The sequence below is a fragment of the Vollenhovia emeryi genome, unplaced genomic scaffold, assembly GCF_000949405.1.
Source record: "Vollenhovia emeryi isolate VEMERY1.0 unplaced genomic scaffold, V.emery_V1.0 DF939157.1, whole genome shotgun sequence".
NCBI lineage: Eukaryota > Metazoa > Arthropoda > Insecta > Hymenoptera > Formicidae > Vollenhovia > Vollenhovia emeryi.
Genome location: NW_011967209.1, coordinates 139205 through 160471, shown reverse-complemented (window position 1 = coordinate 160471; position 21267 = coordinate 139205). Strand labels below are relative to the sequence as shown.

At 44.2% G+C, this 21267-nt stretch overlaps 2 protein-coding genes and 2 non-coding genes across 5 annotated transcripts in view; 3 read left to right on the top strand and 1 right to left on the bottom strand.

The window, feature by feature from the left end:
* Window positions 1–15223, bottom strand: part of LOC105564942 — a 23993-nt gene extending 8770 nt beyond the window's left edge. The window contains exons 1-2 of one of the 2 annotated variants that reach the window (XM_012017727.1): window positions 14843–15223; window positions 13524–13606 (exon numbers count right to left, since the gene is read on the bottom strand). In XM_012017727.1, coding sequence (XP_011873117.1) covers window positions 13524–13606; window positions 14843–15223 — 464 coding nt within the window. Of the gene's footprint in view, window positions 1–13048; window positions 13607–14838 lie in introns of those variants that run through there. The other variant, XM_012017728.1, reaches the window with a different exon arrangement.
* On the top strand, window positions 12828–12901 carry Trnan-guu. The gene has a single exon. It is a non-coding gene; the product is annotated as a tRNA-Asn (tRNA).
* Trnat-agu lies at window positions 13535–13608 on the top strand. Its single transcript has one exon. It is a non-coding gene; the product is annotated as a tRNA-Thr (tRNA).
* Window positions 15194–21267, top strand: part of LOC105564943 (nuclear pore complex protein Nup88) — a 75652-nt gene continuing 69578 nt past the window's right edge. Inside the window, exon 1 of the mRNA XM_012017729.1 lies at window positions 15194–15469. Within this exon, the coding sequence (XP_011873119.1) occupies window positions 15260–15469 (210 nt within the window). The 5' untranslated portion in view covers window positions 15194–15259. The remainder of the gene's footprint in view (window positions 15470–21267) is intronic.

Below are 21267 nucleotides of genomic sequence, written 5' to 3'. Positions count from 1 at the left end.
GCCGGTTCAAAACCGCTCCAAAGAACGTATTTTTGCTCCGGTTTACAACACCTGCTTTTGAGTATCGACTTAACACGCCTTTATTCTGAGAGGATTATAGAAAATAATGTGTTATTAGAAAGCTATATGTAAAAGTTCGTGACGTTTCACGAGTACATTCAAATAGTTCAAACAAGACGCGTTATTTTCTTGACGATATCAATAATAGAATAGACGATAGGTTTCGAGTTAAGTTATAAATACAATTATACATATATATTTATGAATACTGTCCAGGAATGAAATGTTTTATTCTTTGCGTCAATAGAAGCTACATCAGAGAAAACTCAAAGAGATCTCCTGATAAAATATAAAACTCGATTTCCTTCTGTCTCAGTGAAGAACGTTGCGCCATGTGAAATATCTACAGTGAATGTAGTGCGCGCGTCAATATTTTACAACGCGACAAAACACGTCACGAATTCCGCCCGAAAGAGTCGTTCGATGCCCTACTGCTTGCCAAACACATAGAGATAATAAATGGACGAGGCGGTTATTTTTTTTTCTATTTTGATAATACGAAACAATTGTCGAAAGTAAGTTTCATTTATTTGAAAACATTCCGAAAAGCGATGGCAAAACTAAAACTTATTGTTACCTACGTAACCAGGCATTTAAAGCGGAACGACGATTCTGCGTTCGCGTTTGACCCGAGAAATCGCAACTTTCTTCCGACCCTCTCGAAGTTGCACCGATCTAGGCAGCCGTGATTTACCGGCTGAAATTTGAGTATCATGAGGCACGCGAAATGCGTATCGCGAATCCAATATACCGTTCATAGGGGTTCCCTCTATTGGGCGATCATAATTCACACGGGGATTCCATAACAAAAGGAACGCGTATACGCGTACGTATCGAAACGCCGGTTTATATCACTGGTGATTTGTGAAAAGGATCCGTTTCCACGCCAATTCGCGATGTAATCGTGGGTGAACAATGATATGTGTATTTAACAAATGAAATCAATTCGGAGGGCGAATGCAAAAACAGGAGTAACGAGTACTCCGAACTTCGTAGAAAAAGCGTAACAAAATCAAGACAAGCACATGCTTCTCGTTAACAAAACGAGCTAAATGTAACAGTCAAATCGACTTTGATATTACAGAAAGATTATATGACAGTATACATAAATATGATAATTTATTTTATGTTATAAGTGCACGGAAAAGAACCTCTTTTTTGACAGTTACGTGTAAAAACTTTGAGGCTAACCTGTCATCTGTCGAAGACGGCGTGTGGAAGAGAGATCGGCAATTGTGCTGGAAGATAAACAAAAACAGCGCTAAAGTGTGCGGTAATAATTTTACCGCACGGTTTTTTCCGCACAGTTGACGCCATGTTGCGTGCAAACTGTATTGTGTCGGCAAATGTCTATTTTGGGCACGAAAAACTGTCAAAAAAGTGGCACTTTTCCGTGCACGTGTGATATAATAGTATATTATAGACTTCAGAGGATTACGTGACCATGTCTGGCACATTTTTATGTTTAAACTAACAACGTTTCGACCATGGTCCTTTTCAAGTGATAATTGTGTCAGTAAATCCGTGTGATAAATCAAATGAACTGATCTTAATTTCACGAACGACAGAACGTAACTGTCATGTCGTTCGTGAAATTAAGATCAGTTCATTTTTTATTTACCATACGGATTTACTGATACAATTATCACTTGAAAGGGACCACAAACCATAGTCGAAACGTTGTGAGTTTAAACATAAAAATTTGCCAGACATGGTCAAGTAATCATCTGAAGTTTTTAATTACTTCTGGCGACTATAAGATTTCCTTCAGTCATAAAATTTATAGCTCCTTCAATTCATAGTTAAAGTATGATATAAAATAAACTCAATAAATGCCACGATACTCGTCGAATATTATTAAACACAAAATAATAATCAACAAGATAGTAATCAGACTTTAAACTGCACGTTCGGTAGCGCGTGTGAAATTTAATTTAGAATATTCCTGCTTTTCCTCGCATCGCGAGACGAGGCGCAATAATCTTCTCCCAATTTCGTTAAGAACGATATATTGGCAAGCAGTCACGCATGAACGGGATCCAAGGGCCGATTTCCTTAAAGCAATTCAATACGCGTCCAATCCAATCGTGCAATCATAACTTATGCAATTACAGAGTCGGCCGTTTATCCGGAATCAGTGGAAATCACACGGATGATTCTCGCCCGAAGGCGAACCTTCCGTTCTTACGTTAACCAATTGGGGTTGTTCAAATCAACGGCGGCAATTCGAAGCTACCCCTTTCTATCGGGGAGTCAGGGAGCCGTTTTGCATGGAGCTTCCAGTCGATAAGAAGACGGTCGACTAGCGACCCCTTATCTCTTACAGGGGTATCTACCCTACCGACTCGGGGCTGATGCTTGCGTTGTGCAAAATGTAGAATTAATCTCTTACGAATACATTAAAGATATTGCGTTTCGCGATATGAAATCAAGATTAACATGGTCACGCAATTAGCGATTAATGACAATGAATTTTGTGGGAATATTGGTAGAAACACGTACTACGCTAACTCCAGTACGCTTAGAAAATAACAATTATTTCGTGATTGTAGTCCTTTGGAATAAAAATGTTGAAAATATCCCCCCCCTTTAGTGAATTTTGTTTTAGTTTCAAATAGTTTCACATCTATAACACTTAATGTTGAAATGTACAGCATTTCTAATATCTGATCGATTCTACTACAATTAATATTTATAATTGAAATAATTATAACTAAAAATAGCAAACTGTAAGCGATTAATGGCATCATAATGCGACCGTTAATTTGACAATATCAAAAATTAAAGAATTACCGCGGAAAAATTATATCGATCTATTCTCACAGCAAACTTGAGACGTGCGGGTGCAAATAGCTTTAAAAATTAAAAATTCGCCCGATTGCCATTAGGAATACAAAATGACCGCGCAGTCCTAAAAATAAAATGACATACTTGTCGCTCAGCCGGGAGATTTGCGCGGTTTAAATCACGACTGTCGTCAGACCGCGGCAAGAACGACATTAAGGACGGCTAATCTAGCATAACCGCGGATACAACAACGGTGCCGATATCTGGCAATGTGTTGGTGTCTCGTCGACACTCGCTAATGGGTGAGGGCCACCACTGCACCGGCACTTTCGCCCCGAGAATGTTAACGGGCCTTTCTCGTGTCCCCGATGCATTGGCGGTTATCGTTTGAACTGCATTATAGATTACGCGCGGTATAAGGCAATAATAATTGCAATCATTATGCAAATATCCCGCCGCCCCCTCGTTACACGCCGAAGTACTTTACCCTGTTAAACCACGGGACTACCCGTTCCCCATCTCGTATATAGCGTAGGTATTCTTTTTTTCTCTCGGGTATGTTGGCAATTTGAAGTGTGCACGACGCATTGTTGCGGACTATTTGTACAAAACCTTTGAGCTACAAAGAATGTTCTCTCGGCGAAAAGTGCCGTGCATTATTTTTTTTTTTGTTATTTCCAGCACGTCAGACGCAAGAAAGTTTTAAAAAATGCCCGCCTCGCGTATGTTTTGCGAATAACTTTGAATAATATTTCGCGAATGCTTGTTTTTCTGTGATTATCGCGGAAGACTGAAAAAGATCCCTCTGTTTTTTACAAGAAAGAGAAATTCTCAGAAAGTCCAAAATCAAATCATAAATCATCGGCACCCGTTCGTTTCCGCATAAAACGTGCGTTCGTAACTTGATAAATTATACTTTTGTCCTGTATTAATCACATTTATGTATTTTTTAACGGAACAGTGTCCGAACAATAGCCGCGCAATTACGGAAACATTTTTCACGGAAAAAAAGAGGAAGAAATAATAATCGAAATGTTTCCGCCGTAATGGTTTTCGCGACGTACCTTCGACGTGTCCTCCACGACAGAATCGTTCGTCGAGGATAAATCGACACGCAGCCACGGGCCATTCGTTCCCGTCGGCAAAAACGCATCTGTCCATTAATGTTTCGTATTCCCGTAAGATACGGCCCCGGGGACGCGATTCATTTATATAACCCCGAACGTACATGGCATGCCAATACCCGATCGACCCCCCCACGATCGTTTGTCATTCCCGCACATCCACGTGCGCATACATGGCACTTCGGCGGCGACAAAAGGCGTTCTTACATTTCGCGAATAAAGTAAGGGCCCGAGCAGAATGGCCGTCTTGTACTTTTAAGACAATGTTTTATATCTTTGTCTTAAAGTAACGCACAACAACTGCCTTGTGACGAATACAAGACGGCCCTTACGCGCCGAAGTTACGAGCGTGTACATGGTTCACCGAGTATAACGCGTCGATAGTAATCGATAGCAATACAATAAATGTTAATTGTTAATAATTCGATCAAAGCTTGCTCACTATTATTTTTTATTAGACTTACAAACTTAGTTTCAGTGATGTCATATTGTTCTTTAATTTAGCCGGAATAGCAAGCTGCTTTCGATCATCTGTACACGTGCCATTTAATTTGTGTATTACACAAATCTTTCCACGAAACAGACAGTTTTAAGTGCAAAAGGTGCGAAAGTGCACGAATCACTCCAGTATCCCCTTCTTTCATGAGTATTTGCAGCATTGTGAACGTTAGATCAACGTTAGCTCGCGAAACAAGCGCTCATTCTGATCAAGCACGACGAGATCGTGATCGCGTTACAGATCCGAATAGCTCGCTCGCACCCCAACTCGGGTCGTTCCCCGGCGATACATTCGCAATAAAGTAATTAAGCTCAAATTCGCCGAGGCGTCGGCGACAATTGATACGAAGCGAATTGATCGACGAACCTGCGAGAGCACTCGCGCTTAATGAGATCGGACCGCGATAAGCTGCAAAACGGGCGCGCTTCCGGCCGGGTTATTGCCGCGCTTTGTTCTTGATTTATGCACGCGCGCAGTTCTTCATCCCCGAATATCTGAATTCGATTCATTAGCGAGAGCGCTCGTCGCATTTCCAATAGGTGGACCATAAATTTCCCCCTTATCTACGCTTGTCGCGCGGGAGTTGTACAAGCGTGCGTCGACTTTAATAAATTGAAAAATCACGCTATACTTGGCGACTAGGATCTCCGGGGTAATATGACTCCCTGACTTACGGCGGCCCGTTATCATATCGCGGTAACGAATATATTCCATTACGTGACAACTGTGTGCGTACGAGATAGCGAGGAGAAGAGGACGGGAAGGGGGAGGGGCGGGGGGGGACGCGAGAATCTACTAGAATATATTTTAATCAGGATCGTCTCTCGTAATTAGGGTAAAACATTTCTAAACCACACGTGCCTAATAAAGATGTAGATACGTCGTTTCCACCGAGACGACGTGTGATCGACGGACTTTACGCACACGTCGGAATTTTTTTCTCAATCTGCTTATTAGTATCACGATACCTAAGGTATTACTTTTTTGTAATAAACAGAGGTACGAGATTGCGGCTTTTCAGCATGCATAAATCTTTTCGCAGCGATCACACGCACGAGCTACCAATGAATTTTTCACTGATATAGTAGATTTTACTTCAAAGGCCATGAATTCACGGTGGAACCAACAGATGATGCCTTTTAATTTATCAGAAACCTCGCTATTTCATATTAAAAGCTTGTCTTATAACAGGGGACCCTCCTCTAAATCCTTGGCCTCTTAAACTTTATCTCACTTTTATCTCATGAAAATATCGAAATTGATAATTGATAATCAATGCAACCATAATAAGAGAAAGAACTGCTATGTGCGTCGTGAACTTTTATTGGACTTGTCACAACAGGAATTTCACCAATTGGAAGAAAATAAAACGCGATAAATTTATGCCCATTGCTCACGACGCACGAGACCGATATTATTTTCCGAGTTACTTGCCGAGCGAACGTTAAGCGCGGAGGAACTCGCCGAAAAACGCTCTTGATATTTTTCCATACGGCCGAAATAAATATATGCGGATACGTCGGAATTTCGTCGGGACAGAATGAAGGGGGAAACAGGCAGGCAGACGTGCCGCAGTCAGATAGCGGAAGTAGTAGACGACAGCTTCCGATGGACCGCATTGTGTACGAATCGCATGCAAAATGTAGGAGCCAAATATGAATACGCCCCGACAATGGCCTCCTCCGATTTCGTTTCTTTCGATCGTATCTCGCGTAATCGTACAGAACGACGTTCGAGGGGTACATAATTTTTGAATGGCAAAGTTGAATCTCCCCACGTCATAATTGAACTACGGCGGAATATGATTTCTTCACGAAACACGCGCGCGATTGCCCTTTCCGAAGCTTAATCGGTCGCTATCTGTCGATCAAGCGACAAGCGGGAATAAACACGACACGAAGGAAATTAATGTAAGATACGAACAAATTGTAATGGTAAAAGTTATTTATCAACTTGTAGAAAGAGGTGGACTGATATTTTCATTTTTATTATCTTACCGTCAATAACACTCAAGATTGCTATTTTCGACAACTAAGAGTACTCTAATATCGCTGATGTTTTTTAAGCTTACGTCATTGTTTAATTACCACTGCATTTTGTTCACCTCGAATCTTTCGCTTTCGCGTCAGATTTTTTTTTTCCCCTCCGCGCTTGCAGAAGACAGTCTGTCCAAAGTCGTCTACATGTGACGGTGCTCAACGGTAGTATGTATGGACGGCGGGTGATTCTTTAAGCGTGAAATAAATAACTCGGAGGGCTCGGCCGAAAACGTGACGCGAGCCAGTTTCCGGACCCTCCCCACGTCACGTTAACGAGAAAAAACCAAGGGAGCACATTTTAACGTCAACAATTAAAAATATTGTACATATATTATCGGGCTCGCCTCTTTTGCTCGCGCCGCGCATGGCCGCGAGGGTCGTCTTTGCTCATCTTTCACGATTACAAACTTGTTTTGGGTATGCCCGCGACCGTCGTAATTATAGCAGGCACACGTACGCGACATTATACATGTTGTACACGTATGTGACCGCCGCGCGTAGAGTAACATATGCTACGTCATGTTTTATATCTTCAACAACGGAAAAAGAATGCTTTCCATTCTTACGGTACCCCTACCTCGCCTACGAAAATAACAATGCCACGTATGAATGCTGAATTAATTCAATACACGAACATCTGCGACGCCGAAAAAATGCCGGCAATTCTGTAAAGTGTACTAATATAATTGCTTATATTTCAACCCGCTCGACTCTAATATTAGTTTGCAAAAATCGGACAAGGATTTAGTTGCTTCGTCAGTTGACTTTAAAACAGCAAATACGTTTTCCATTGTGATCGACAAATAACAAGATATTGATTTAGATTTTTCTTTCTGGAATTATGCGCGGAGGGAAGTTTCTTTCAAAATTCACCCTGAAAATCATGTAATCGTGGGACAATGGCATTTTGGAGAACTCCGTGAGAGTTTCTTGAAATTTTATCGTATATTTTTACTAGCAAAACGTATTATACTAAGTATAATTACTAGTAAAAAGTATGGTGAAATTTCAAGAAACTCACATAAAGGTCTTCGAAGTGCTGTGTTGTCCCACGATCACCTGACTTTCAGGATAAATTTTCCGAGAAAGCTCTCACCGTGTGCGGACGCGTGTCGATATAGTGGTGCAAATTGAAATACCCGAGATCAGATGCTTGCCCGTACGGGTTCGAATTACAATAACTGCAGAGCATGGATTATCAACGGATGCAGGCTCGCCCGGCGTCCGTAGAAATACCACGTTTTCGTAATTACGCGCGTTTTTCTCTCCTGCGAAACGAGCTGGCCCTATCCCTCATTCCGGACAGGCCTCCTCATCGCCGACTCGCTCTTATCTTGATATTTTTAGGAGGGCATTTTCCAGTGCTGCACGTTCTTTTCATTTCATTTAAACGGCGAACGGGGAGGTAGGACCGCTCGTTCAGCGCTCTTGCAACGGATAGCGCTACATTTTCATTAAGGCCGTTGATTTATCGGCATAGTTAGCCCGGTCGACCTCGTTACGGCCTCCCGAGGAGAACTAAGAATTGCCCCTCGACAGCTTTTCGGCACGTGAAAACCTATAAACGTTTATGCAAACCGCGATCTCGATCGTTCTTATGCCCACGTTACCACGCGGCCGTTTATTATGTCGATCAATATCGCTCCTTCATTAAAATTAAAATATAGACAAATAAAATTCATAAGGCTCTGACGTGAAATCACAAATACGAAGTAATGAAAGATGTAAGAGCTAAGACAGGATGTTAGTGTCTCAATGATTTTAATTTCTTAATTTATTGCGAAAAATAGACTTTTCATCACAAACGTATCGAAAATCGCTTTTAAAGAAAAGGGCATTTACTAGATAATATTTATCAAAATTCTCTTCCTCGCACTTTTTCTAGATTTATCGGCACAAAGTTAACGGTAAGAAGCGCGAAATCAACGTAAACAGCGACCGCACGTCGACATTTTATCTTTATTCGGCTCGCCACTAGTGCGTCGAGCTAAATTTAGAAGATCCATTCTCTGGAGGAACCCGAAGAAACCAATTGATAAATCGAAGAGCTCCGAAAATAGAACAATCTGTGGCGAGGCCGACAGAATTTTACCAGCGGCTACCAGACGCGGGCACCATTTATATAACGTAAAGGATAGCGGAACGGAAAGGATTCGCGAAAGGTGGCGGCTAAAGGGAAGACGAATCGACGACACCATCGTGCCAGCCCGCAACTGACGTCCTCCATACGTCAAAGCCTTGCCGACTCGTCTTTCGGAGCCTCCGAAAATGTTTCACCTTCGTATCCGGATTAAAGAGGGTGGCGAAAGATATTTTATCCTCTCCTCTCATATATAGAGGAACGAGGCACGTACGAAAGGCTGAATAATTAATTCAGTCAAAGATGGTTTTGTATCAATCTATGCGAAAGTGTTTTATGAATCACGAATTCTTAAATTTTCATCGAAAATGTCAGGCAGTGTTGCGTGCTTTTCAAAAATCGCTACCAATGTTGGTTTCCCTCCCTACAGAATAGATTGTTTCCCGTACTAACGAATCTAGAGTAAAAATGTAGAAGAGTACAACTTTTAACCACAGCGCAATTGCGTGCCGCCAAATTCTTCATACTTTCTTTCAGAAACAACTTGGAGGAAAGAAAGCGTCGAATAAAATTTTATCATCCGTATGATCGCGAAACAAGTCACATGACGAGACGTAATAGTCACGCTGGGAATTGAATTTTGCAGGAGTATCGCAATCGCGCAAATAAATTTTTTTCGCCCCGAGATCGCATATCAATCTCAACATCTTCCAGAGGGTAGCGCCGAAACCATTTCAGGGAATCCCGATTGCTACCGCATGCGGGCGCGTTTAAAGTCGTACTAATTAACACGGCAGCGATTCAAGATGTCGGCCGTGCAGTGGGATGGGTCGGGAAGGAGGAAGTCTTAAGGCAGCGTGTTCTCTCCGGGGAGCCAAGTGTTAGGAGAATTAACAGCAACCCCTGATCTTGGCCCTCTATGCTATCTCCCTAATAATAAACTGGTAATTCCCAATGCCCCTATAAGTTACTCCCTTTCAACGCCACAATGACCTACGAGTGCCAAGACGTATTGTCTACCGGGTGTTCGTGATCTGTTCTGCCGTGCTCTTCATTCTGCAGGCCATTAGTTGATTGAACGGGAAAAGCGAGCCGTAAGAACAGCGCGGAGAAACGTCATACTTGCGAGGCCGTGACGATAACAGTTGTTACGTCACGACTATCGATACGTTCAACGGTTTTCCTCTGCAATTATACTTTTTGAATGCAACTTGATTCTTTTAATACGTAAACAAATCTTACGTCTTTACGAAATATTTTTATAAGACGCACGTGAAGCATTTTTACCGCTCGAATTACTTTTAGCAAAAGTGCAAATAGCGTCTTCATTAATCTACAGGCGTATTCTAGACATTTTCTCGCCCGCTAATTCCCTCGGGACATTAAATAATTAAATTACATCAAACAAAACGTAAGAAAATGTGTTAAATAAATGTAATTATAATATAAAGAATATTGATCTGTAGTCGACAGATATTTATATATATATAACAAACCGGGACGTTATGCTTGTGAAACGTTTAATAAATCCTGTTGATTTCTTGAGCAAACAAATTTGCTAAATCTCAACTTTGGTTTACCATAATGGAATATTGATGATCACCGGTCTCGCGTGCGTTCTCTCTTCCGGGCATTTAGCGAAACTTACCCCCCCGACCGGACGTTAATTCGCACTCTGAATGAATTCATCATGATTTCAGTGCAATGCTCACCCGTTACATCGTTACAAGTTCGGTATATCCTAGAACGTGCACACTTTCATCATAGACACCCACCACGGCCTGTAAAGTACTGTGCTTTCCGCGCCGGGAAGGGGTGGAAAACGCGAACAAGAGAGACGGAGCGGATGTTGGTTACAGGATAGAGAGAACGAGGGATTGTAAACTTCCAGGAGGAAGCTCAACCTCTCGACGAGAACCAGTTAGATTTATGGCCATAAATTCCTATCCAATAAGAAACGAGATCCGTGTATTCTCTAACCGTAGATATATAGATATAAGTACTCGATCTTGTGCAACAAGAATTCTTCGATAATTAAAAAGAGCTTCAGAAGTAACTTCAACTGCAGAGAAAATTCCGTGCCTCTCGCCGAGGTACGATAGAAAAATTATTAAGTCCTCTATTATGAGACAGCAGGTTTTTAATACCCAGCTTTAATCACAAATCTAAGAATGAATTTTTCACTAAACAGATTTCGCTCCAAGGGCAATAAATTCATAGTGGAATCGACAGATAATGTCTATTAATTTAACAGAAACCCCGCTATCTCATATTAGGAGCCTATCCCATAACAGGAGACTCCTCTAATAATATATAAATATAAATAACGCAATTCTTTTCTTGAAACATTTACGTGGCACGATATTTTCGAAGATCGAAAGTCGCTGTTACTTTCTTTAGAATGTTTTACAGGTTGGTACGTGTGATTGCTCTCACAGTTAACAGAAAACCTCTTGCACGTCGTAATCATAAGTTAACGCGTTACAAGTCATACTCGGCATTACATTGGCCGTAACTATCGCAGTAATATCAGTAAATTATATGCGCGCTTGATAAATCTAATTGCTTCTCTGGGAAGAGACACTAAAAAGCAATGAGAAGCGTCTTATTGCAGGCGAAGGATATGTTCTCCGCTGTTTAGTGTGGATATCTGCTACGTAGATTAGGAACGAAGGGGACGGTAACAGTGACCGATAAATTTCGCGGCGACTGTCTCTTACTTGTGTAATTAAACACACAATTTAAACAGACCGTTAGTGTCACCATGGCCGAACCGGAAGGTCTCCTTCCGACGGAGATCTTTAAGAGCGAGTCTCGCGGCGATGATGCGCATCGATTTATGAACAAGTTACTGAACGATCGATCGTTTGTTCCGTCAATAATTACACAGTTGGCCGTAGGCCGAGTTTAGGAATACTCGATGTTTTCTCGTTCAACAAGGATATTTCTAATAACATAAAAATAGATTGCGCACGCGGAGGAAATTTTCTCTTAAAATTTACCCTGAAAATCATGTAATCGTGGGACAACGTGGCATTTTGGAAAACTTTCTGAGAATTTTTGAAATTTTATCACACGTTTTACTAGTAAAATTTATATTTGCTAATAAAATGAATGGTAAAATTCTTCGAAATACCGTGTCGTCTCGCGATTACACGATTTTCAAGGTAAACTTTAACAGAAATATCTGCCCGTGTACGATTGGGAACTCGTCCGTTCGAAAACCGATTTAATTTGGCTCGCGTTATTCGTGGGATTAACGCGCCTTAAATTCTCGCCAGTCCCAACCGGAGGAGCAACGAATTATTGTAAAACGACCGTTTTCTATAACCCACATATTATGCATCTGAGCGGCACGTGCGTTTTCGTTGTGCATACATATAGGCGCGCCATCGCCCTAATTACGGTATTGTGATGACCCGCGTCGCGCGTACCAGTCGAACATCTGCGATCCATCGTGACGGATAAATCACCCTGGGACTACCCTCCAATCGCGTCTCGCCCATCGCCTTGCATATAGACAGTTACTAATGAGCCGACCCCATTTAATTAACCGTGTACAGTTTCGATGCGACTGTGCCGGACTATTTCCCGTTACACATACGCTCGTATCAGCGCCGCGCGCAGCCGCACGGCCGCGACTATAACGAATTTATTCCAACGCGAACCTGCGATAATTCATCGCGGGGCCGCTTTCTTGCGTCGACACATCTGTTCGATTTGTATCGTGGCGCGCCGCCGGGTAGATGCGAACGTGCGTTTTACTGGTAGTGGTATTCCAGAAACGGAGAGCCCGTGCGCAATTCATCGTCGGCCGTTATCGGAAAATGAATTGCAAATCACTTCGCATGCATGCACCGAGCAATTTGCAGATCTCAGATACATTTACTCCCGTTTTTTTTTCTGCACAAAGAGATAGCGAACGAGGTCAAACGGAATGCTTTTAACTCTTTCTTTTCCTCTAACGATTGCGAATCTAATTATAATGATTTTATGTCCATCGCCAGGTTTCACGACAAACAACATTTTGTTATCGCAACAATCTTAAAATTACCTCGACTGACTCTGATTTTCTCAAATATTACCGTTGTATAGAATAATTCGTGTATAAAATAATAATATGTGCGTAGTGCGTACTTGCGATAAAAAAGACGTCAAACGTATATAACAAAAAAATTTTAATTACGTGAAGAGAGGACGAGGAATCTTATCGTTCACTAGAAACGTTCGGATCATCGGCCTCCGTGGCGCAATCGGCTAGCGCGTTCGGCTGTTAACCGAAAGGTTGGTGGTTCGAGCCCACCCGGGGGCGATTATATTTTGCATACAATTTTTTTGCACGAATAACGTTCAATCGCATCCAAACAATAATAATTTAAAGCAATTTCGCAGACTTTAAACTCAATTAATTTTTAAAACGGGGATTTTAATCGATAAAAACTGAACTTCTCATACATTAAAGTTTGTAATTATAGAAGAGAAATTCGTGATAAATTAACTCAAGTTCGAAAAAGTTTAGCGTCGCCTTACAATTCGTGTTAAAAAATGCAAAATTTACACTGAAAAAAATTTAAAAGTTAAATTGGTCATATTTATTAAATTGCATTCCCCGTATCTCACACCATCTGTTTTACGTATAATTTATTAGTGTTATTTAATGAAAGATAATAGGAAATAATTGAACCTCAGCTCGACCACCACTTGCGAACGCGCGTTACCTTTTGCAATTATACATATTTTGTATCTTTCACGTGATACAAACGACAACTTCCCAAGGCAGAGGCCGTGACACGCGTATAACGCGCCGAAAAGTGTACAACGCGCGCAAGAAAACGGACGCAATGTAAAGTATCACAGGCAGTACAATTCAATTTTTAAACCGAAGCGCAAAGTCCAGATTTCCCAGATACATTCATAAAGAGTAGGTACTTTACCTCTCTGCAACGGCGCCGTGGCTTAGTTGGTTAAAGCGCCTGTCTAGTAAACAGGAGATCGAGGGTTCGAATCCCTCCGGGGCCTGGAAGCAAAGAGAGTTGTTTTACGGTTTGCTTCGAACCTTTTTTTTTTCTTTTCATCCACCACAGGAAATACGTCGCGACATTAAAAATCGAAATAACGGAATTTAGCTCGACCTAATTACATTTCTACGCACGTTCGTGCACATTTCGATTGACTTTTAAGCCTAATCTACAATGTGCTCTTTGCGTCTAGAAACATTCTATTTTATACCAGCAAATCAAAACGCTTGAAAACTTTGTCGACAATGTACAATTGTACAATGTATAATGTACAATTTATCAACTTGCAAAAATTTTTTAAACGTATTTATTGTCTACAAAATAGGAAGTTTCTAAATGCAAAGAGCGCATTGTAGATTATTAGGCTTTACGTGTCCCGTAATACGAAGAACAACGAAATGTTAATTCGCGATAATACAAAATTGATACCGCAATAAATAAACATAATTCGCCACCGGTGCAGTGATGGACAGAGTAATTGCGACACTTTTGTTTAACGAGATTAGGAACGTGCGTTTAGATTCAGGGTCATGTTCCGAAATCTTCGTCTTCGAGAAATATTTTACACGAATCGATGGACCAACCGAAACAATTTCGGGCGTTTCCAGTCTATTTCTCGAGTAAAATCTTACGAAAGATGTTTTGGAGCATAAACCTGAACTCTAAATGCGTACCTGAACTCATTTAAAAAAGGTGTCGCAACATTCTGTCCATCACTGTACGCTTCGTTACCTAAGGCTTGTTTTCTGTTCCTACCCTAGTGAACTAGTGCAATAAATTGGAGTAAGACAAGCATATTTTTTCTCATTCTAGCTTACTGCACTAGTTCACCAGTGCAGGAACAGAAAACAAACCCCTAGAGTCCCCTATTACGAGATAGCCTTGTAATATGAGACAGCGGAGTTTCCGTTAAAGTAACGGACACCATTTGGTTCCCCCGTGAATTTGGAAACTGAACGTCGAAAGTTCGCTGTCTCATATTGGAAACCTATCCCGTAATAGGCGACTTTCCTCTATTTTCGTACTCGCAGTCCCGCGATGCGAGCCGCACGCGCAACAATAATCGACGACGGGCAAACAGACGCGTAGCTGATCAACAAACAATATCAGCCGCCGTTGCGGCGGGCGCGTGCGCCGCGGCCGCCGCCGGATTGTTTTGCTTCGGCACAACCGACGTGCGTCTCGTTTTCATAACAAACACGCCTACTATCGGCGATAACAGCTCGCTTACCTACCGCGTCGTCTCGAGCTCGTAGATCCGGCGGATCGGCCCGACTCCATCTTGCCCTGAAAGCGGCACGTTTCGATCGCTCCGGATCCGCAATCCCGCGGCAAACCGGCCGCGCCGGCGATCGATAGCCGTCTCGCGCGGCGGCTGCAGCTCCGTGCGACTCCGACGGGGCCGACGATCCCTTTGCGACGCTCGCGAGAGGATTTCGCGCGAGCGATCGTCCGCGCGAAATCGCGTCGCGCCGTTCAAACCGCGTAGACTCTCTTGCAGCGAAGCGACGCCACCGCCGCGCGCGCGCGCGCGAGCAACGGTCGTTTCGAAAAGCAGGCCTGCGGCCTGAAGTTGGCGCGGCCGTGTGGCGGCGTGGCGCGCGCATTGCCGCCATAACCTCGAGACGACGCGGAGCGGCCTGGCACGCGGGATGTCGTCGTGCACGGACTTGTTGCGCCTCAACGAGAAGACGCTGTTCCGGGACATCAAGGCGAGTCTGCCGAGCGGCGCCAAGGAGACGCGGAACATCCTCGAGATTCGCGACAACGCGGTGTACGTGTGGAATGCCGACAAGTGCTGCGTGCTCACGCTCAACGTCGCGGCGACACGCGGCAAGCTCGGCGAGGACGTCCCGTATCAGGTAAGAGAGCCGCACCAGGCGGGTACGCGCGCTGGTCGCGCGCTCGCGACCATCGATCGCCGCGGGATCGCCCCGCGATCGGGCGAGGAGCCCGGCGTCGCGTCCAATTGCGCGTTGCGTCATTGCGACCTTACCTAACCTAGTCGCGGCGACGCTCCACGCCGGCCGCGTCGGCTGCTGACGCGTGCGCCGCTCCGCGACGCCTGTTGGCGTCAGGGCGACACGCGGCTGCTTCTGACCGGTGAGACGTTTTACAGCTCGAATGGAAAACCGTGTCGGCTTGAGTCGAGATCGCCAGCACGAGCGATGAATTGCATTAGGCGCACAGGCCTGCAGGCTCCGACTCCTGTTTCGTCGATAAAAGCGCCTCTAGAAGTGGCTCGTTGCCAAATACAAAATGACAAGTTGGTTTGTAAACCGTAGTAGAGTAGAATATGAAAACTCATATATACTTACACAGAGTAATTTCAATGGCACTCTCTAAAAGTCAATCGGTTCACGGAAAAAAAAAGAATGCTGTTGCAACAAGATCAGTGTAACTGAATTAAAATCGTTGAAACAACATCGGTATTAATAAATGAAAAATATCAGATTGTTGTCTAATCTGGATATTTAGCTGAATGCTTAAAATTAAAATCCATAGCAAATACAAGGGAGTGAATTGTTTGCGGCAGCCCGTGACGTTAACGTTTTAATTTGAGCAACTTCATTTTGCTTAATTCAACAGTATTCTTTTCCGTGTGGATTATCACTGAAAACAGTGACTATTCACTGTTTTCAGTGATAAATTCGCCGATTGATTTTTAGAGAGCACGTTTAAGGTAAAACGAGAATCCTAAGACAAAAATGTCGAGATTGTAAAGAGTCTAACTAGTATGTCTAGAAATTCTCTAGGAGTAACTCGGTATAACCAGTGCCATTTGGTCTCTGATAAGAAACATTCTATTTTATAGTCAATAAGTACGTTTAAAAAATTTGGGCAAGCTGATAAATTGTACATTACACTTTGTACAATCGTGTATTGTCGATGCATTTTTTAAGCGTTTCAATCTACTTGTATAAAATAGAATGTTTCTGGACGCAAAGAGCTGTAGATCAGACTCTTGTTTGAAATGCGGAAGTATGATTCATGCTGCAAATGCTTGAAAGCTCCGTCTTTCTTTTCCAAAAGGCATAGGAGAAAGAAATGCTCGTGGCATCAGCTTGCCTATCTTTATCTTCTCTCTCCGTTTATTTTCGACTTCGAAACAAATGGCCGCGGCCAATAGAAAACGTAACCAGTTATTCTTTGCGGTTTCACGTCGAAAGAGTGGGCATATTAATCGGCAATGCTTTTTAAATGAGTCAAATAATTTAGTTCGTTCAGGGACATTACGTCGCGCGTTTAATAAAAGTGTTCTCCCTCATCCTTTACGAGAGAGCCAAGTAATTATACATAGATACAACATACATGTGTTGTATGTACTAATGTTGCAGTCATCAGCGTCCATTTGAAAAGTATTACAAGCTCGTTTTTACCTTAAAAGAGTGAGAACAAGATCGGCCCGTTTCTTTCGCATTCGATTTTGGTCACGAAGCAAGTACCAACCGGAAGGTCTCGTCAAGATGATCGCAAATATGTCAGTCTCATGGTGCACCTGTTCCAGAGAAATCGGGCTCTAAAAATTCCAAAACCAATACCTTTCCGAACAAAAAGACAATTCTTCTGTCACTGATACGTCCAGAATGGTGAATCGCTTTACCAAAATGATTTACAAGCGGGTACCAAAGGCGCTTGGCCAAGTGAATGCACTGTTCGATGGATCCCAGTTGGGGTCGACTGAAAGGTTTCCCAATGGTCGATGCTAATGGCATCGTCCTGCATTTGTCTGTGAACCTTAGAAAGTTTTAGGTGGATTAAGTGAATTATTATCTGACGCTCTTTCATTTTCTGCAATCTAACCAGTGGTTCGATCAATAGCATTCATAATGCCATTTTTCGGAGCTCGATATCTCCGTACGTCATTAAAATTATGGAATTGTAGGACACTTTATACATATAGACACAGATTTTACAAAGTTGTATAGTCTACAAAATCGATGTCCACGTGACGCAAAACACGGTAGTTGTTTTCTGGTAAATGCATGGTAAAATCACGATCAAATAATTAGGAGAAGTCAATAGTTTGGATTTATTTCACTTTCTTAAACATCCCGACAAAGAGTTGTCCAAGTTTTGAATGCATCTATGATTCTTTCTAACTTTTTCTTCGCACACCGCGATAGTTTAATCAGGCATATATTAGCTACTTTCTTAAAACTAATCAGTGGATTGTCACTGAAAAGCACAGTAACAGTCACTGCTTTTCAGCGATGACAATCCACTGATTGAGTTTAAGAGAGCAACGTAGACGCATAATCGAAAAACCGAAAATACAGAAAGAAATTCGAAAAGGCGCAGGGAACATTGGTTTTCCCGAAGCGCTCGGGAAGTCGAGGGTGCCGGAGCGCAACTTGCGGGAAATGATTGCGCTAAATGAAAGAGGAGCGACGGGATCGCGGTGAGAATTGGTCAAGCGGCACATTCCGCTTCTCGCTGGCCGCGCCGGTGCTTTTATTTCATTTCAATGGCACCGCGGGATCAGCGGCCACGTTAATGCCTCGGCGCGCGAGCGCAAAAGAGCGGCGAGGGGATAATTTATAGGAAATGGGTTGTTCGACGCTCCGGAGTAATTTAATTAAAATAAATGTCCGCGCCGCGGAGAGGAGCCGTTGCCCGGCACGGACGGACCCGCGGGTTCCACGACTGTGAATAAAATGCAAATTCAGACCCTTGGTCGGGGGTGAGAGGGTCGCGTATATGTACACGCGTATAGGTATAGGTAGATAAAGGCGGCCACGAGGGGCAGCGAGAGAATAAGTGCGGACGGAGGGTCCGATCGTCGCCCGTTCATCCGTTGATTCGATAAGACCTGCTGTGCTCGCTTAATTTCACTCAGCTGTCGTTTCAATAATGCGACGTAACGTTTCGTTTTACCTCGCGTCGCGACACGTCGCGATTAAACGTCTCGCCGGCTGACGTCGGGAATCGCGTCAAATTCTTATCTCGGTCATTCTTACCATAATGCGCTTATCGTCGACGCGCACTTGCGAGTCAAACGACGCGGGGGAGAGTGGTGAGACGCGTCTATAATATATTGGACTATCTGCTCAAATAGAGAGAAGATGTGGACAGAGTGCGTACCATCTCCATCTCTTTCTAGTTCTGATTGATCAACGATTTTTCTATTGCATAAGTAAAGCCAACGGCACACGAGCGTTTTCGCTTACTGGTTTGCTGGCGTACACCTTTGCTGATGAAAGCCAAGTCTCTAAAAGTCAATTGGTGGATTATCACTGAAAACAGTGAATAGTCATCGATTAGATTTTTAGAGCGCGGAAAGACCGGCTGAGGCAAAGATAATAAAAATTAAAACGTATAAATTTTCGTATAAATAGCAAGGGCATCTACATTGTTTTGTATTGCAACACTCGCCAAGTCGTCTCCATTACTTATCATGCCGCTGTGAGTATGACAACCACAGATATAGCTGTCCGAAATATTACTATTTATTGGGATTGTGCCAACCTTAATTGGACATGTGGTAACCATATCGGTCTCTACGTGAGAGAATCAGGATGCAATCTTAACTCATCTGTCCTATCACGTGGAATCCTGATTAGCTCTCACTAGCAAGCAAGCAAAAGAGCATCGCGTGCCGCTGACTTTAGATAGAAAATCGTTGACGAGTGACAACTGGAGAGATACAGATGGTGCCCACTTGTCTATCTCACTCTGTCAATCTTCTTAGCGCGGCAGTAGGTGTTCCAGTACGACATAAAGTTCACTGATATGAAGCTGCGATAACTCGGGATTCTGACGGGTCGACGCGATCGGAGACGATCTCGTGGACTTTTCTCCGGGCGACTCCCACGGGGGCATCGATTACGGTTAATGTAACATCGCGACCGTCGAGGTGGCGGCTACTTTGGCGCTCGCTCGCTCGCTCGCTCGCGCTACGCGGGCGTACGCGCTCGGGCCTGGGCTGAAATATCGGTCGTAAATAATAAAAGTTAGCGAGGTTCCTCTCTGGCGCGCACGCCGGGACTTTAAACCGGAAGATAGGTGTCGCAGGATACGGACGAGGGGGTGGCGGCCGCGGCAAAAGTGGCGGCGGGTCGGGGGGACGGTGGTGCGACGGCACGGGACGGAGACAAAGACGCGCCATTGTCAACCGCTCCGCCATCGGAACCGCCATCCGCCGCGGGAAACTTTGAATCATTTTTATTGCATAGAGTTATCTTTGTTACCAGCGGAACGAACGTCTAAACGCGTCTTCTCTCTTTCTCCCCCCCTTCCCTCTCTCTCTCTCTCTCCCTCACGCACCCTCTTTCACCCCCTCCCGCCTGGGCTATCTCTTTCCTCCTCTCGCGCCTTTCGCCAGGTCATTCCCGGCCCTCGTCCTTCGTCCTCGCCTTCCTGCCCGGTTACGCTCTCTTTCCCTTTTCGCCCCCCGTCGCCCCGTCTCACCCACGGCCGGGCCGGGAGATAATACGAACGCGAAAGCGTTCACACCCCTTTGGCTGCCCAAATGGAATAAGTTCTTTAATTCGCGGATTTACCGCCGGGCAAACGAATCGCCCGCGCTGTCGCCGAGATAATATTCGGCGGACGAAAGAGGGCCGCTTCTTGGCCGAACTTTTCATTCGCGGCGTGTCCTCCTCGAGGACCTCCGCCACTCGCTGAAAGTAAACGAGTTTTGTGGAGCGTTAAGTTGCGCGGAGTTCATCTGAGATATCTAAAACGATTTAACGTGCCAGGCAATGTTCAATTATTTATCAAGTGGTAAGCAAAGCGTCCGCGGAAAAGGCTCTCGTTTTGCAATGTTAAGTCTCCAACGTGTTGTTTGTTTCAAACCATTTTTATGGCGTCTGCTGAAAGATACTTAGACATGTCTGAAACGAAGCTTCAGCTTTTACGAATCGGAATACGCGCGTAACGCGGCTCCGCTTCATCATCCGCGATCCTTTCTGTTATCTTTCGCGTACTATCTGCTCTCTGATTACAAGCACGAAACGCAAACGCGAGTCGCGCCAAGGTAAGAATTACTTCGATTCGGGAGCGCAGCGGCCTACGTGAGGCTTTCTATATGCCTCGCGACGTATAAAAGGGACAATCTTATCTAAATTAAAAGTGCCGGACCCCGCACGAGACGCGGTCGAGGGTCAGCGGCGCGAGCAAAATAGAAAATTTCGGGTGAATTCCTGCCGCCGCCGCCGCCGCCGCCGCCGACCGCCAACCACCGGCCGCGTCCGCCTCCGTCTCAGAAGCGGAACGGAATATCGCGTAATAAGCGAAATCCTCTCGACGATAATTAAAAAGTAATTTTACGGTGACATTTGTAACTGCGGACCCGCCCACCCGCCGTCGCTGGTAAATACACGTGCAGCCGCGCGTCCTGTGTGTACACAAGCAATAACCACGATGTACGGACCTGCCGTGCGTGTGCCCGCCCGCGCGTTCGGCTGTGTCTGTGCGTACGCTCTGAACGTTCCCGCGCGGTCAGATTCACGCCCGAGCGTATAAGCAAACGCGCGGCGGCGGGGGCTGCTGAAGGGGGGTGGGAATCGGCGGTGGCGCCCGGCGCGGCGGTGGTTCCCGGGTGTAGGGTAGGTTAGATGCCGTGTCGTGCACGTGGAGGTATACGAGGAGAGGTACCTAGAGCAATAAAATTCACGGGAAGTGTTTTACATCGGGTGGCGCGCGTAGCTTTCTCCTT